The 18,494-nt window shown below is 40.3% G+C and overlaps 1 protein-coding gene across 1 annotated transcript in view; it reads right to left on the reverse strand.

The window, feature by feature from the left end:
* Nucleotides 1–18,494, reverse strand: part of ptpn2a (protein tyrosine phosphatase non-receptor type 2a) — a 36,192-nt gene that overhangs the window by 5,871 nt on the left and 11,827 nt on the right. The window contains exons 5-8 of the mRNA XM_061881700.1: nt 13,619–13,756; nt 8,283–8,492; nt 5,327–5,488; nt 2,077–2,222 (exon numbers count right to left, since the gene is read on the reverse strand). Coding sequence (XP_061737684.1) covers nt 2,077–2,222; nt 5,327–5,488; nt 8,283–8,492; nt 13,619–13,756 — 656 coding nt within the window. The remainder of the gene's footprint in view (nt 1–2,076; nt 2,223–5,326; nt 5,489–8,282; nt 8,493–13,618; nt 13,757–18,494) is intronic.

Genomic DNA, 18,494 nt, shown 5'->3' on the forward strand with positions numbered 1-18,494 from the left:
GGCTTCGCACCACAGCAAGTTTGAATTGTAATGAGACCCGACTTTTCTGGGAAAAAATGCCAAAGCAGACTTCTTTCACAGAGGAGGAGAAACGCGTCCCCTTGCCCCCATTTTTCGACCCTTCTGTCTGCTTCTTTCTCTTCTTCTCCTCCTTTAATATAAGTGGATTTTAATTTTTAAATTTTTTTTATTGTAGCTACATGGTTGTTAAAGTTGAGGATTTTTGAGATTTCTGATCGTTTGTGATAGCACAAATTCACAGAGGAGGAGAAACGCGTCCCCTTGCCCCCATTTTTCGACCCTTCTCTCTGCTTCTTTCTCTTCATCTCCTCCTTTAATGTAAGTGGATTTTAATTTTTAAATGTTTTTTATTGTAGCTACATGGTTGTTAAAGTTGAGGATTTTTGAGATTTCTGATCGTTTGTGATAGCACAAATTCACAGAGGAGAAACACGTCCCCTTACCCCCTTTTTTCGACCCTTCTGTCTGCTTCTTTCTCTTCATCTCCTCCTTTAATGTAAGTGGATTTTAATTTTTAATTTTTTTTTATTGTAGCTACATGGTTGTTAAAGTTGAGGATTTTTGAGATTTCTGATCGTTTGTGATAGCACAAACAAAACGTGTTGGCAAAGCAACGCATACAGAGGACAGCAGCTTGTTTTTCTTTTCATTGTTAATAAACAAAAAGTTGATCCATCACCCCCTCAGTATGTTTGATATACAGTACTAGTACAGTACTAGTTTATATTGTGTTCAAAGTCTACAGACCTTCACTAAAATATGGACTTTTGGTCAAGGCTGGAACCCATTATTGATATTTACATTGATTCTTATTGAGAACGTTGCTTCACTATACAAACTTTTCAATTTACAAAAACCCTGTTCAAAAACCGATTAAATTCTTAAATTGAGGTTCCACTGTATTTTACTTGTCAGAAGAAACATTAAGTTTTCCGGAATCAAGTCTCAAATAATATGTTGCAAGAGAAGGGAGAAACCAATGATGGATTTTCCATTTTGATGTGGTTTAAAACGCACTGATTAAAGCAAAAAAATATTGTCTTAAATACAAGAAAGCTTCATTAATGTGTGAATAAGTAATAAAATGTTTTTATATATATATATATACTAAGTGTGATTGAATGTGACTGAATAAGTTAAATAAAAGTTACTTTTCAGAGTAAGTGTGATTGAATATGACTGAATAAGTGAAATGTGATTAAAAATGACTGAATAAGTGAAATAAGATTGTTATTTTTCATAGTAGGTGTTATTGAATATGACTGAATAAGTTAAATGTGATTAAAAATTACCGAATAGGTTAAATAAAATAGTTGTTTTCCAGAGTAACTGATATGGAATATGACTGAATAAGTTGAATAACAGTAATTTTTATAGTAAGTGACATTGAATATGACTGAATAAGTTAAATAAAAGTTATTTATCATTGTAAGTGTGATTAAATATGACTGAATAAGTTAAATAATAGTTATTTTTTATAGTAAGCGTGATTGAATATGAATGAATAAGTTAAAACAACTAATTTTTTATAGTACCGTAAGTGTGATTGAATATGACTGAATACGTTAAATAAAAGTTACTTTTATAGTAAGTGATATTGAATATGACTGAATAAGTTAAATAAAAGTTATTTGTCATTTTAAGTGTGATTAAATATGACTGAATAAGTTAAATAAGATAGTTATTTTTTTATAGTAAGTGTGACTGAATATGAATGAATAAGTTAAAACAACTAATTTTTTTATCGTAAAGGTGATTGAATATGACAGGATAAGTTAAATAAAAAAGTTATCTTTATAGTAAGTGTGACCGAGGATGAATGAATAAGTCAAATAAACGTTTTTTATTTTTTTATAGTATGTGTGATTGTGAAATAAGTGAAATAAAAACGTTGTTTTTTATATTACGTGTGATTCAGGATGACAGAATAAGTTAAATAAGATAGTTATTTTTTTATAGTAAGTCTGATTGATTATGGATGAATAAATTGAATAAGATAGTTATTTTTCATAGTAGGTGTGACTGTATATGACTGAATAAATAAAGATTTCTTACTGTCCATTGGGGTCTGCTTGGTTGTGGTCTTTGATGTCTCCTTGCAGCACATGCTGGACTTTGGAGTCCAGTCTGTTGTTGACGTGAGGTCTAGGTGGCGGTGGAGGAGGCGGCAGGTCTTTTTCCAAATCATTGCTGTTCTTGATCTAAATACAAGGAAAGTACTTTTCAGTCTTGTACAACTCCATCACATCACATGGAAGTATATATCTATATCACAGAGTTTAAAAGTACTGTGAACTAATATTCGGCACGTGTACTTTTTCAACTGAAAACTACACTAATTAAATGTTTCGTAGTCTGCACTGTGTTGTTGACTTTTAAACGGACAAGACACAACGGGCCTGATTTACTAAGATCGCAACACCACGCTGTAAAAAGCGTGTGCAATCTCTAAAATAAATAAAAATACTATTTAGTGGGCGTGTTGCGTGTGATCTACTAATACTGTGTGTCCACAGACCGCCTTATTTAAGTGAGGATTTTGCATGTTCTATACGGGGCATCATCACAGAGACGCTTATTTACTGCACATTCACGTTATCACGCTCTTACCTGTGAAGTTTTGCTATGTTTTTAAACATGTGGGAGAAATCTATCACTTTTTATGGACATTTTAGAAACAATCGGGCAGTGCACAACGTTTTTTTTTTTTTTACTGCTAAGGGTGCGCTTATTCGAGAGGCTGCTCTTACTCCGCTCAACAGGCAAAAAATACATACTTCCAGAAGTTTTTTTAACATAAGACTATCTCAAACCTTTTTTCAGTGATGTACCCCTTGTGAACATTTTTTTAATTCAAGTACCCCCTAATCAGAGCAAAGCATTTTTGGTTGAAAAAAAGAGAAAAAGAAGTAAAATACAGCACTATGTCATCAGTTTCTGATTTATAAAATTGTATAACAGTGCAAAATATTGCTCATTTTTCATGGTCTTTCTTGAACTATTTGGGAAAAAAAGATATAAAAATAACTAAAAACTTGTTAAAAAATTAACAAGTGATTCAATTATAAATAAACATTTCTACACATAGAAGTAATCATCAACTTAAAGTGCCCTCTTTGGGGATTGTAATAGAGATCCATCTGGATTCATGAACTTAATTGTAAACATTTCTTCACAAAAAAATAAATCTTTAACATCAATATTTATGGAACATGTCCACAAAAAATCCAGCTGTCAACACTGAATATTGCATTGTTGCATTTACTTTCACAGTTTATGAACTCACATTCATATTTTGTTGAAGTATTATTCAATAAATATATTTATAAAGGATTTTTGAATTGTTGCTATTTTTAGAATTTTTTTTTTTAAATCTCACGTACCCCTTGGCATACCTTCAAGTACCCCCAGGGGTACTTGCACTAAGGGTAGAGCCGGCCTGAACACGGAAGTTGACAAGAAATTATTACATATGGCACCTTTAACCTTTGACTTCGAGCCGTATATGACAAATTAAAATGCATTAAAAAAGAGAAAAACAAGTATTTTTGTTTCCCATAAGCGTTGTGAATAATAGGCTAAATTCCAAAAAAGTGCAGTTCCCCAACAGTGTTAAGTGCTAATTTTTTTTAATTTTTCAACTGGTCCTTAATTTTGATTAAGAGTGTACATCATATGTTTGTCTAAACTTTAGGTCAGGGGTGTCAAACTCAAATACAGAGTGGGCCAAAATTTAAAACTGAACAAAGCCGCGGGCCAAGGTTGAACAAATTAACCTTTTAATAGGGACCCAAACAAGTTTTGCATTGAATATTAAACAAGCAAGGCTTATATAACTTTATAGTGACATGCAAAATCGACTTTCAAATAATAATAATAAAAAAATATCAATGGCATATCAAATCAAATTTAAATACTAATTTAATGCCTCTTTTCTATTTGCAGCCTTCTGAGGTAAATATCAAAATATATTGTAGTGTCCCGAAAGAGTTAGTGCTGCAAGGGGTTCTGGGTATTTGTTCTGTTGTGTTTATGTTATGTTACAGTGCAGATGTTCTCCCGAAATGTGTTTGTCATTCTTGTTTGGTGTGAGTTCACAGTGTGGCGCATATTTGTAACAGTGTTAAAGTTGTTTATACGGCCACCCTCAGTGTGACCTGTATAGCCGTTGACCAAGTATGCGTTGCATTCACTTATGTGTGTGTAATAGCCGCATATATTATGCAAGTGGGCCTGCACGCTATTTGTATGGAGGAAATGCGGACGTGACGACAGGTTGTAGAGAATGCTAAAGGCAGTGCCTTTAAGGCACGCCCTCAATATTGTTGTCCAGGTGAAAATCGGGAGAATGCTTGCCCCGGGAGATTTTCGGGAGGGGCACTGAACTTCGGGAGGATTGGCAAGTGTGAGAAATTGCGGTGTTACAGCGGCACCGCTGCTGTGTAATAACGGCGGGCCAGCTGTAATGTTGTGGAGGGGGTCCGATCCGATGACCACGGATGAAGTACTGGCTGTCCAGAGTCGAGACCCAGGATGGACCGCTCGTCGGGACCCAGGATGGACCGCTCGCCTGTATCGATTGGGAACATCTCTACGCTGCTGATCCGCCTCCGCTTGAGATGGTCTCCTATGGACGGGACTCTCGCTGCTGTCTTGGATCCGCTTTGAACTGAACTCTCGCGGCTGTGTTGGAGCCACTATGGATTGAACTTTCACAGTATCATGTTAGACCCGCTCGACATCCATTGCTTTCGGTCCCCTAGAGGGGGGGGGGGTTGCCCACATCTGAGGTCCTCTCCAAGGTTTCTCATAGTCAGCATTGTCACTGGCGTCCCACTGGATGTGAATTCTCCCTGCCCACTGGGTGTGAGTTTTCCTTGCCCTTTTGTGGGTTCTTCCGAGGATGTTGTAGTCGTAATGATTTGTGCAGTCCTTTGAGACATTTGTGATTTGGGGCTATATAAATAAACATTGATTGATTGATTGATAATTTGATATTGCCTCAAGGGCCAAATTAAATTACACGGCGGGCCAAAACTGGCCCGCGGGCCAGAGTTTGACACCCATGCTTTAGGGAATGCTTCAAAACTCACCTTATTGGCTGGTTCTAAGACAGGATCAATTGCTTCAGTGCTAATTTACCGGAAGTGAGTGTTGAGTTTCTAAACAACAAATGTTTCTACATTGAATTTGTGTAAAGTAACTAATTTTTTTGTGTTTGCATTAATACAGTCACACACATTTGTGGACAGCGCTTCACAAGTAGAAGAGCGACACCGGGAAGTGACCTCGTTTTTGTTGCTACCTCCACTGAATTGTTGCTCCCAGGGACTTTGGCTCCCTCAATGACGGCCATGTACGAGAAACGGAGCTGGTCAGGAGTCTGGATCAAACCCATTCGGTAATCCCTCATGTCAAGAAGGACCTGCTGGATGTCCACTGAGGATGGGTTATTCCTTCGATCCATCTGTAAAACATGTCCTTCCTCATGAGAATGAACAGGTTGTAGAAAAGGGCTGACATTTTTCATGTGACCGCAATCCCATAACACGTCAAAATTAAATACCATGAAGCAAAGCGCCATCTGTAGTTTTTCCATTCATTACTTTTTTAGAATGGCTCCTCCACACTTGCACAATATTACACTAACTTTCACTGTAGAAATCAATTGCTGGTTTTCATGAGTCTGGTTGCTGTTTCCCACACATACGGTCGTCAGACAAGCGCATTTTAGCAAGAAGTGAAAGCAGGGGGAAAATGTTACATGCATGCACAGTTCTCACCTGTGGAAATGGATCCAATATGTATTTTGTAAAACGTTATCATAGAGTTGCTAGGATAATCCATCGTAAACGTCAAAAAGGTGTTAAAGGGGAACATTATCACCAGACCTATGTAAGCATCAATATATACCTTGATGGTGCAGAAAAAAGACCATATTTTTTTTAACCAATTTCCGAACTCTAAATGGGTGAATTTTGGCGAATTAAACGCCTTTCTGTTTATCGCTCTTTTGGCGATGACGTCAGGAAGTGACGTCGCCGAGGTAATACACCCGCCATTTTCATTTTCAACACATTGCAAACACCGGGTCTCAGCTCTGTTGTTTTCCGTTTTTTCGACTATTTTTTGGAATCTTGGAGACATCATGCCTCGTCGGTGTGTTGTTGGAGGGTGTAACAACACTAACAGGGAGGGATTCAAGTTGCAATACTGACCCGAAGATGCGAAAGTGGCAAGAAATCTGCCGCCAGACCCCCATTGAATGTGCCAGAGTGTCTGCACATTTTACCGGCGATGACAGACATGGCACAGAGATGTATGGATAACCTGCAGATGCATTTGCAACAATAAAGTCAACGAAATCACAAAGGTGAGTTTTGTTGATGTTGTTGACTTATGTGCTAATCAGACATATTTGAGCTCTGAGGTCCGAGAGCCAGCTCCAGCTCGTGGTGCCCAAGACCAGACTTAAGACCAGGGGAGACAGGGCCTTCTCTGTGGTCGGCCCTAAGCTCTGGAAAACTCTGCCGCTCCATGTTCAAACTGCTTCCACAGTGGAGTGTTTTAAGTCTCGTCTTAAGACCCACTTTTATTCTTTGGCTTTTAACACTACGTGAGTTGTGTGGTCCTCTGTCCTCTGTTGTCCTCTGTGTTTTTTATACACTTTGATTTTTATTTTACTGTTTTAATTTATTTTACCTTTTAAAATAGTTTTTAATCATATTTGTTTTTATATTGTTTTCATTGGTTTTATTTTTTATTCATTTTTTGTTTTATTCAGTCATTAGTGGAGCATAATATTGTTTTTAACACTTTGGAAACTTTATTGTTGTTTAAATGTGCTATATAAATAAAGTGGATTGGATTGGATTGGATTTGGTTGCGGCGTGACTGCCAGCTAATCGATGCTAACATGCTACGCTAATCGATGCTAACATGCTATTTACCGGCTATGACAGACATGGCACAGAGATGTATGGATAACCTGCAGATGCATTTGCGACGATAAAGTCAACGAAATCACAAAGGTGAGTTTTGTTGATGTTGACTGCCAGCTAATCGATGCTAACATGCTACGCTAATCGATGTTAACATGCCATTTACCGGCGGTGCTAAAGCAGACATGGCACAGAGATGTATGGATAACCTGAAGATGCATTTGCAACTATATTACGTTTCCTTCCACCCACATTTAATGTAAAAAAAACACTTACCAATCGACGGATTTAAGTTGCTCCAGTGTCACAAGATGCGAAAGTCCTGATCGTTTGGTCCGCACATTTTACCGGCGATGCTAACGCAGCTATTCGGCCATGCTATGGCTATGAATAGCATCAATAGCTATTCGCTCAATAGCTTCAGTTTCTTCTTCAATACTTTCATACTCCAACCATTCGTTTTAAAACATGCGTAATCTGTTGAATCGCTTAAGCCGCTGAAATCGAAGTCTGAATCCGAGCTAAATGTCGCTATATCTTGCTGTGCTAGTCGCCATTGTTTGTTTACATTGGCAGCACTGTATGATGTCACAGGAAAATGGATAGTGTCTTCGCAGAGAGCAAAAAAAAAGCTACTTTAAAGCTTTTTTTTTAGGGATATTCCGGGACCAGTAAAATTTTGAAAAAAACTTCAAAAAATACAACAAGCCACTGGGAACTGATTATGCAAAACCAACTTTTCTTACCGGTTTGTACCAGTTTTGTGTAGTTGGGATCCCCATAAGTTCTAAAAATTCAAATTCCAACCATGCAGGCATGGCGGAGTTATTTATAAAACAATTTTGACTTCCTCCAAATGTGCGTTTATGAGTTTAAAACGTGACTGATGTGTTTTGCCTTAGCTACGTTAGCAGATATCTCCATATGTGGTAGAGATTTACTTGATGATCCATTTTTATTCAGTTGTAGTCCAAATTACTGTTATTCACCCAGGAAGCGTTTATCTGTACATTATGTAATTCAATTGTTCTGGCCAATCAAACTATCTCAACAACAACAACCTATAAGAATGTCTGTGTGCTTTTGGATTCAAATAATAAAAAACTAAGCAAAAACCATAGGTTTACAACTAAAACCAACCATTTCAGTGGAACTTCGATTTACGAATGCCTTAAGACTTTGAAGATTTCAAAGATCCTATATTGTCAATTTTTCTACCACTACCGCAGCAGGAAAAGAAACACCCAAAAGTTAATAACTCCATGTTCTGCTGTTAAATAAAGTGTAAAAACAAAAATAATGAACAATCTGTGTTCTCACCAACACCAGGCAGGTGTCCACCAGGGCAAATGTCCCAGAACGCCCAATCCCAGCACTGCAGTGTACCACTGAGGGTCCGTGCTTTGCACCCAGGGAGCCGGAATTCCGAACCTTGAAGAGGAAGTTGAGAAAGGAGGCGGGAGATTCTGGAACACCAAAATCGGGCCATGCAGTGTAGTGAAAGTGGTAAATCTCTCTCCTCTCCCCAGTCTGCAACACAAAATGTGATGTGAGTGCTAGCTCTTTGATAAAGAAGGTGAGAAACACTATCAAATTTCAGATATAACACACAAAGAAGGTGAGAAACACTATCAAATTTCAGATATAACACAATCACTACAAAGGTGGTGTTCATGTGCTTTTTGCCTCCTCTCCTTCCTCTACGCCGGGGGTCGGCAACCTGCGGCTCCGGAGCCGCATGCGGCGCTTTGATCACTCTGATGTGGCTCAGCTGCATACTTGCCGACACCCCCGCTTTTTCCAGGGCACTTCTAGATTTCAGTGCCTCACCCAGGATAAGCTTTCTCCGATTTTCACCCTGACAACAATATAGAGGGCGTGCCGTGATAGAAACGCCTTTAACGTCCTCTTAAACATGTCGTCGCGCCCGCTTTTACATCGTTCTATCTGCGTGCCGACCTCTCAACCATGTCATCGCGCCCGCTTTTACCCAGTGCTACCTGCGTGCCAGCTGGTCACATGTGGTATGTGATGTGGTCTTTGTTAATACACACCAGTGACTGCAAGGCATACTTGTTCAACACCCATACAGGTCACACTGAGGGTTGTGATATAAACTACTTTAACACTCTTACTAATATGCACCACACTGTGAACCCACACCAAACAAGAATGACAACGCATTTCGGCAGAACATCCTAACCGTAACACAACATAAACACAACAGAACAAATACCCAGAACCCTGGCAAGCTGATTGCACAGGTTATAGAGGGCGCTATTAGTAGTGCCAGGATAGCACGCTTTTATTATTATTGTCTGGAAGAGAATAAGCTGATATTCGAGAGAATAGTCACTCTGAAATTCGGTAGTCTCCCGGAAAGATTGGGAGGGTTGTCAAGTGTGATTCTGTCAAGGTGCATTCATACAAAACTTGCAGGCCGCACTAACATTACATTTTCATATTAATTTGCGGGCCGTGTGTCTGAGACCCCTGGTTTATACATAGCACAAAGCAAAAAAAAACCTCTGTATGCAGTGTTGTTTCATTATAAATTACAAAAGAGTTTGGTGTCTCCCATTGTTTTCTTTATTTTGTGAAACGGGTCAAAATGGCTCTTTGAGTGGTAAAGGTTGCCGACCCCTGCTCTACGCTCATCACCACCTTTGCCAACGAAAGTATTAAATTCTTGTTTTGGACATCTGAAAAAAACCTAATCAACATTAGGAAAGTACAGTTATTTTCTGATGCTTGTGGGAGCGATGGTGGCTGTATCGTCCTATTCTTTAACCTTGGCTGCTTGCTGCTGTCGGCAACTGAGGTGGTGCTGAGCACACTTGTTCTCAGCAACTACATTTGTCCAGGTGAACAACACGTGCTCTGATTGTTAGATTCCAGTCTGTTCGATTCGTCGTTTTATGTTACTATGTTTCAGGGTCAATGTAACGTGTCTTTATGTCTTTAAAATGTCCTTCAACCATTTGCGTTGTCCTCCTACGGATCGATTTCCAATATCTCATTTTGAGTAAAAAATCTGTTTGGTCAATTGGTCATGAGTCATCCTTGCTACATGGCTAACCCATTGTAGCTGGATCCATCCATCAATCTTCTTCCGCTTATCCGAGGTTGGGTCGCGGGGGCAACAGCCTAAGCAGGGAAACCCAGACTTCCCTCTCCCCAGCCACTTCGTCTAGCTCTTCCCGGGGGATCCCGAGGCGTTCCCAGGCCAGCCGGGGGACATAGTCTTCCCAACGTGTCCTGGGTCTTCCCCGTGGCCTCCTACCGGTTGGACGTGCCCTAAACACCTCCCTAGGGAGGCGTTCGGGTGGCATCCTTACCAGATGCCCGAACCACCTCATCTGGCTCCTCTCGATGTGAAGGAGCAGCGGCTTTACTTTGAGTTCCTCCCGGATGGCAGAGCTTCTCACCCTATCTCTAAGGGAGAGACCCGCCACACGGCGGACGAAACTCATTTCGGCTGCTTGTACCCGTGATCTTATCCTTTCGGTCATGACCCAAAGCTCATGACCATAGGTGAGGATGGGAACGTAGATCGACCGCTAAATTGAGAGCTTTGCCTTCCGGCTCAGCTCCTTCTTCACCACAACGGATCGGTACAACGTCCGCATTACTGAAGACGCCGCACCGATCCGCCTGTCGATCTCACGATCCACTCTTCCCCCACTCGTGAACAAGACTCCTAGGTACTTGAACTCCTCCACTTGGGGCAGGGTCTCCTCCCCAACCCGGAGATGGCATTCCACCCTTTTCCGGGCGAGAACCATGGACTCGGACTTGGAGGTGCTGATTCTCATTCCGGTTGCTTCACACTCGGTTGCGAACCGATCCAGTGAGAGCTGAAGATCCCGGTCAGATGAAGCCATCAGGACCACATAATCTGCAAAAACCAGAGACCTAATCTTGCGGTCACCAAACCGGAACCCCGCAACGCCTTGACTGCGCCTAGAAATTCTGTCCATAAAAGTTATGAACAGAATCGGTGACAAAGGACAGCCTTGGTGGAGTCCAACCCTCACTGGAAATGTGTTCGACTTACTGCCGGCAATGCGGACCAAGCTCTGGCATGATCATACAGGGAGCAGACCGCCACAATAAGACATTCCGATACCCCATACTCTCTGAGCACTCCCCACAGGACTTCCCCAGGGACACGGTCGAATGCCTTCTCCAAGTCCACGAAGCACATGTAGACTGGTTGGGCAAACTCCCATGCACCCTCAAGAACCCTGCGGAGAGTATAGAGCTGGTCCACAGTTCCACGACCAGGACGAAAACCACACTGTTCCTCCTGAATCCGAGGTTCGACTATCCGGCGTAGCCTCCTCTCCAGTACACCTGAATAAACCTTACCATTGTAGCTGTATCTCGATTATTTTTGACTCAGTGTGATCTTGTCATCAGATTCTCATCAAATATCTCAGTTGCCTCTGGTAGAATTTCTCTACAATTTGGATGTGTCCACTTTGCGTAGACCAAGCCTCACAGCTGTACATTAAAAATTCCCGCACAACCGACACATAGACTTTGATTTTGGTCTGAAGTTTAATATCATGGGATTTGAAGACCTGCAAAATGCAAGCTACTGAAGTAGGAGTTAGTGTGGCTGATTTAGTAGTTGATTTTGTCATCTGTGGTAGAAGACAGAGTACTCCTAAAGTACTTGAAAGATTGAACATAGTTTGAAACTTTAACAATCTGGTTAAAACACAAGATCAGCATGCACTGCACCAGACGGTGGTTAATATCGAATTTCTGTCTTATTCACATCGATGGTCAATCCATATTTCGTTGTGGCTCTTGCGAAACAAAGGACATTTTCGTCATGAAAGCTGCAGGAAAAATGTGTTGATAGATTTGACCTAGACTTTTGACACAGTCAGGAGAGAGAGCCTGTGGAAACTCTTACCCAGGTTTGGCTGCCCACCCTGTCTGACGAGCAAAATCCGGCAATCCCATGAAGGAATAAAGGGGCGCATAAGTATAAGTGGTGAGCTGTCTGACCAATTTCATATCAGAAATTGTGTCAAACAAGTTGTTCAGGATGCCACACTAAATCTGAACTCAGGTGTAAACTTGCAAACCAGAACTGATGGCAGACTCTCAACCTGTCTAGACTAAAAGCAACATCTGAAGCAAAAACTGTGGTGTTTTATGAGTTTCAATTCACCGATGATTGTGCACTGGTCTCCCATGTACTTGACGACCTGCAGAAGTTTATTACTCACTTTGCAATCACAACTAAGCAATTTGGGTTGACTACAAGCCTGACAAAGACTGTATTGTTGTACCAATCAGAACCAGGAACAGATTACAGTGGTCCTGGATATACATACACAACGCTCTGCTACACCCAGTTTAGAAGATCTGCTACCTGGGCAGCATCATGACACCAACAACTTCCCTTGACATTGAGCTTGAAGCTACAATCAGAAAAGCCTGTTTTATATTTGGTCAACTGGAAGAGCATGTTTAGTCTCAAAACATCAAAATGACCACCAAATGCAAAGTGTATAAAGGAGTGATTACCTCAACCATGTTGCATGTGAACTATAGGAATGATTCAAATGTTGAGGTACTGGCCAAAGCTGAGATGCCGACTGTCTCCACCTTGGTCCACTACATTATGAATACCTGACAGAAGATAACCACAGACATTTTGTACGGCCAACTTTTCATTGTTTTTTGAAAGCGATGCGGGCAGCGGCTTTGATTTAAGGATGTCCTCCATGGAAATTTTAAAAAAGGCAAACATTTCCTCTGATTCTTAGAAGGACCAAGCATGTGACATGGAACAATGGAGAGCTTGTATTAAGTAGGGCGTGCAGACTGTGGAGAACAAGCACAGAGCTGTCACACAGGATAAACACAGAAAGCGCCAAGTTTGGCCACACCGACTTACACAAATTAGAGCCTGACATGTCCAGCATGTGGCAGAACATGCAACATGGCACTGCCATATTTATTATTGAAGTCACAAAGTGCATTTTTTTTTTTAACATGCCTCAAAACAGAATCTTGGAATTTGGGGCATGCCCTCCCTGAGAGAGCATTAAGAGGTTGAAGTGGGCAAGGTTGGGGAGTTGGTATATTGTAGCGTCCCGGAAGAGTTAGTGCTGCAATGGATTCTGGGTATTTGTTCTGTTGTGTTTATGTTGTGTTAAGGTGCGGATGCTCTCCTGAAATGTGGGTGTTATTCTTGTTTGGTGTGGGTTCACAGTTTGGCGCATATTTGTAACAGCGGTAAAGTTGTTTATACGGCCACCCTCAGTGTGAACTGTATGGCTGTTGATCAAGTAAGAATTGCATTCACCTGTGTGTGCAAAGCCGTAGATATTCTGTGATTAGGCCGGCATGCAAAGGCAGTGCCTTTATGGTTTATTGGCTCTCCGTACTTCACCCTACGTCCGTGTACCACTCCGTACACCGGCCTTTTAAAAAGTCATAAATTTTACTTTTTGAAACCGGTACCTTTCCATCCATCCATCCATTTCCTACCACTTGTCCCGTTCGGGGTCGCTGGACTGGTACCGATAATTTCCGATATTACTTTTTAAAGCATTTATCGGCCAATAACATCGGCAGTCTGATATTATCGGACATCTCTAATCTTTAGTCTTGCTCCTGCATTACATTACCTTTGTGTTCTGTAATTCCAGCACCCGGATTGTGAAGTAGGATTGGTCTTCCTCTGAAAGTAGCCGTACAACAAATCCAGTGTCTGTGAAAGACATCTGCTGCTCTTCAGTCGTTGGCCAGTACTGCGCACACTTTTCCTGCACAAATAGAAAAGTATCAAGTCGGTATAAATTAAAACAAGTCATCTTAGTTAAAAGGTAATACAGTTGTCCCTCACTTACCACGGCCAATTAATTCCTGACCTGACCACGGTAAAGATATTTTCGTGAAGTAAGATTATTATTAACAAATCGAATATACCAAAAGACAGAGCTTAAACAACTGCTCACAACCTTCTAAAAAAATGTTTTAAACATAACGATAGCCCTCTATACAGGGAATGTGTTCTACCCTAGATTACAGAACTCACTGGTAGCCCAGAGAATTCTTCAAGTGTCATTGCTACCGTCGTTTCCCCGGCCACTAAAATATGTACACTAAGTGGAGATACTTCATCACATCATCCAAGTTAGAACTGGACTTCAATGTGAAGTGTGAAGTGAATTATATTTATATAGCGCTTTTTCTCGAGTGACTCAAAGCGCTTTACATAGAGAAACCCAATCTCTAAGTTACATTTAAACCAGTGTGGGGGGCACTGGGAGCCGGTAGGTAAAGTATGTTGCCCAAGGACACAACAGAAGTGATTAGGATGGCGGAAGCAGGGATCGAACCTTTAAACCAGGGGTGCCCACACTTTTTCTGCAGGCGAGCTACTTTTCAATTGACCAACTCGAGGGGATCTACCTCATTTATATATATCATTTATATGTATTTATTTATGAAAGAGACATTTTTGTAAACAAGTTAAATGTGTTTAATGATAATACAAGCATGTGTAACACCTATAGATGTCTTTCTTTCACGAAGACAAGAATATAAGTTGGTGTATTACCTGATTCTGATGACTTGCATTGATTGGAATCAGACAGTAATGATGATAACGCCCACATTTTCAAATGGAGGAGAAAAAAAGTTGTCCTTTCTGTACAATACCACATGAAAGTGGTTGGTTTTTGGCATCCGATTCATCCAGCTTCCATACACTTTAAAAGAAAAACATTGGCGGCAAATTCCGTAGTTTGCTTGATTGACATTCACGGCACCCGAGGGTCTTGTGAGATGACGCTGGCTGCTGTCAGTTCATTATTATGAAAAAATGACAGAGAGGAAGGCGAGAAACACTTTTATTTCAACAGACTTTCGCGCCGTACCTTCCGTCAAAACTCTAAAGGCCGACTGCACATTTCCTATCTTCACAATAAAAGCCCTGCTTCATGCTGCCTGCGCTAACAAAATAAGAGTCTCGGAAAGCTGGCGTGCACAAGTGATGTGCATGCCAGCTTTCTGAGGGATCGCTTGTGCACGCCAGTTTTCCGAGACTCTGTATTTAGTTAGCGCAGGCAGCATGAAGCAGGGCTTTTATTGTGAAGATAGGAAATGTGCAGTCGGCCTTTAGAGTTTTGACGGAAGGTACGGCGCGAGAGTCTGTTGAAATAAAAAGTGTTTCTCGCCTTCCTCTCGGTCATATTTTCATAATAATGATCTTGCAGCAGCCAGCGTCATCTCACAAGACCCTCCGGTACCGTGAATGTCATTTAAGTGACATCTTGGTGAAGATTGATGATCACTAATTTTTAGGTCTATCTTTTTTCAAAGCCTGGCTCGAGATCGACTGACACACCCCCCGCGGTCGACTGGTAGCTCGCGATCGACGTAATGGGCACCCCTGCTTTAAACCCTCAAGTTATTGGCACAGCCACTCTACCAACCGAGTTATACCGCCCCAATGTGCGGAAACAAAAGGCGGAAATTGTTCTGCCAAAACTTGGTCAACTTGACAGTCGCAATATTAGCAGCCGTGTTGTTAGCATTATCACCCTGCTCAGTAACAACCTTAATCGATCACCGCAACATATTAGAAAATGCAACAACTACTGGACTGTGATACATATGGGACATAAAAAACACTTAATTTAGGCTAAAATATGTAGAATATGCTTTTTTAAAAATCTGGCATGTGGGGAAGCCACAATATTAAAAGTGTTATGTGGCGAGGACAGCAAGTCAGTAAAAAATTAAGTCATAAAAGGTAATAGGACAGTACATTATGAATTAAAAGTAGTTAATTTAGTTACTTTTTCTTCCACCTAGGTAAGTATGTACACTGTGCTGTGCTCAGTCAGTCATTTGTGTAAAAAAAAATTCCTGGCACTTAAAATAAATCACTCAGTATTATTAAACAGCAAGAGTTTGGAGACTCTACAGACAGAGTATTATGAAATAAAACATTCTAAAACTGAGCAAGCCGAACATGCTTAAATATTAAAGATAATATGGCTCGAAAGAAGCCAGAACACTATTTAGGTTTATTCTGCCAAGAAAAGATATTGTGTCTCAATTTACTTTATTTTTTAACAAAACTTGGTTAAAATGTCAGTATGTTTATAAGAACTTTTTGATCACTTTGAACAACACCGTGATAGTAATGATAAAGGTAAAAATTTTGGTAACTGTGATATGAAATTTTCATATCTTTACACCCCGAGAATTGATAGACCAAAATAAATTATTATAATGAATAATATCGCAAACTTTTGCTGATGCACCATAAATGTTGCAGTGTAAATTGTGACAGCAGTTTATAAATTGGTGTTTTATTAGTTTTAGTCATAACTTAGTCATCTAAATTGATTTAGTTTCATTTAACTAAATTCCTCAACATTTTAGCGGACTTAAATTTCGTAAATTTCGTCGACTGATATATAAATTGTTACATTAATTACTAGGGGTGTTATATTGGTACGTGTATTTCAATTGAACCGTTTCGGTACGGGGGTTCTGATTCGGTTCGGAGGTGTACCGAACGAGTTTCCACACGAACACAAGAAGTAGCCGCCTTAACTAAAGTCTTAACAAGGTGCTCCGCTCCGTTCTGCCTCTGTCTCCTACACAGCACCCAGCATTGTCCCACCCACACAATCATCTATCTGATTGGTTGCATATATAGCGGTAACAGCCAATCAGCAGTGCGTATTCAGAGCGGTAACAACCAATCAACAGTGCATATTCAGAGCGCATGTAGTCAGCGCTTCAGCGTCGAGCAGATATGCGTTTAGCAGGTGAGCAGCGGATTCTCCCCAAATTATAATAAACACCACCCAGTCAATGTTCTAGATGACGTTCTAGAAACAAACTGCAGCTCAGCTCAGCTCGCTCGCAGTCCTGGCTTGAGATGAAGGCTAATTAACTTTTAGTGTAACATTAGCTCATTTTGCGGTGTGTGTGTTAGTTCATTGTGCGGTGTGTGTGTGTGCGTGCGCGCGCATGAATGCTAGTGATATAATAATGGAACTGCATCATTAAGCCTACATGAACTCCACGGTGTTCAGGGATGAATAGTCTCTCCTATTGCTATTGTGCTATTTTTTCAGCAATAGTTACATTAATCATTAGTAATGTAGCAGCCTAGTTTGAATGGCAGGGTCCCTGCTATCACATGTTGTTAAAAATATAACATTTACATAATAAAAACCAACTACAGGCTTCCCAAATGCTGTAATAAATTAAGCATGATGAGTTGACTTGAAACTGTTTAATGGTGCACTTTTTATATGTAGAAGAAAAGTTTTGTCATTTTACTTAATCTGAGCAACAAGTTGAGGCAGTTTAATGTGGATTGACGTGGGCAGAATTATTATAGTGTTCCCAATGTTAAAAGGATGAAGAAATTGTTTACAAATTTGGTAAATAAATCACAAAAAAAATTACATTTCGTTGTTTTCTTACTGTACTGAAAATTAACCGAGGTACATAACGAACCGAAATTTTTGTGTACCGTTACACCCTTATTATTTACATACACAAAGTTGCATATAAAAACTGTTGGCCATGTGGACTGCATAACTTAGAAAAATCCTTATTCAACTATGATGTTCAATAACTTTGTAGCTAATTTTTGTTGCATTAATAAAATGTAATGTGTGCATTCTATCATGTAGGCCTATTATTTATTCGGCCAATTATGACCCAAAAAAAAAAATAGCACTGATCTACAAGAGAGTTTAAAAAAAGAACGCTCTCAACGCCAGTGTATGAAAATATGTGTGCATGTATCACGGTCCTACAAAGAAACAAAGTTTTATTCTATAATGTGTAAACCACACAGAGCGTGCACACTGTCACGTTTATATATAGCAACAAGTGTTATAAATCTAGAACGTGTGTATATATATATCTCACATACCTGTGTTTAACGTTGTTTTAGCTTGAAACATGACAATTGCTTATTAAATTAGCGAGCAATGCTCCACAACAAAAGTAGCGGTAGTTGTAGAGCATGGGTGTCAAACTCTGGCCCGTGCGCCAAATTTGGCCCGCCTTGTAATTTCATTTGGCCCTTGAGGCAATATCAAATTAACATTACAGTTGGCCCGCCGCTGTAACATCACATTCACCGCTAACACTCATACTCGTCAACCCTCCCAATTTTCCAGGGAGATTCCCGAAGTTCAGTGACCCTCCCAAATTTCTACCAATTTCCACCCGGACAATAATATTGGGGGCGGGCCGTAATATACATAATATATGCGGCTCATAAACACACAACGCATACTTGGTCAACAGCCATACAGGTCACACTGAGGGTGGCCGTATAAACAAGGTTAACTCTGTTACAAATATGCGCCACACTGTAAACCCACAGCAAACAAGAATGACAAACACATTTCGGGAGAACATCCGCACCGTAACACAACATAATCACAACGGGACAAATAACCAGAACCCCTCGCATCACTAACTCTTCCGGGACGCTACGATATACACCCCATCTAC

The sequence above is a fragment of the Nerophis ophidion genome, linkage group LG21 (assembly GCF_033978795.1).
Source record: "Nerophis ophidion isolate RoL-2023_Sa linkage group LG21, RoL_Noph_v1.0, whole genome shotgun sequence".
Lineage (NCBI taxonomy): Eukaryota > Metazoa > Chordata > Actinopteri > Syngnathiformes > Syngnathidae > Nerophis > Nerophis ophidion.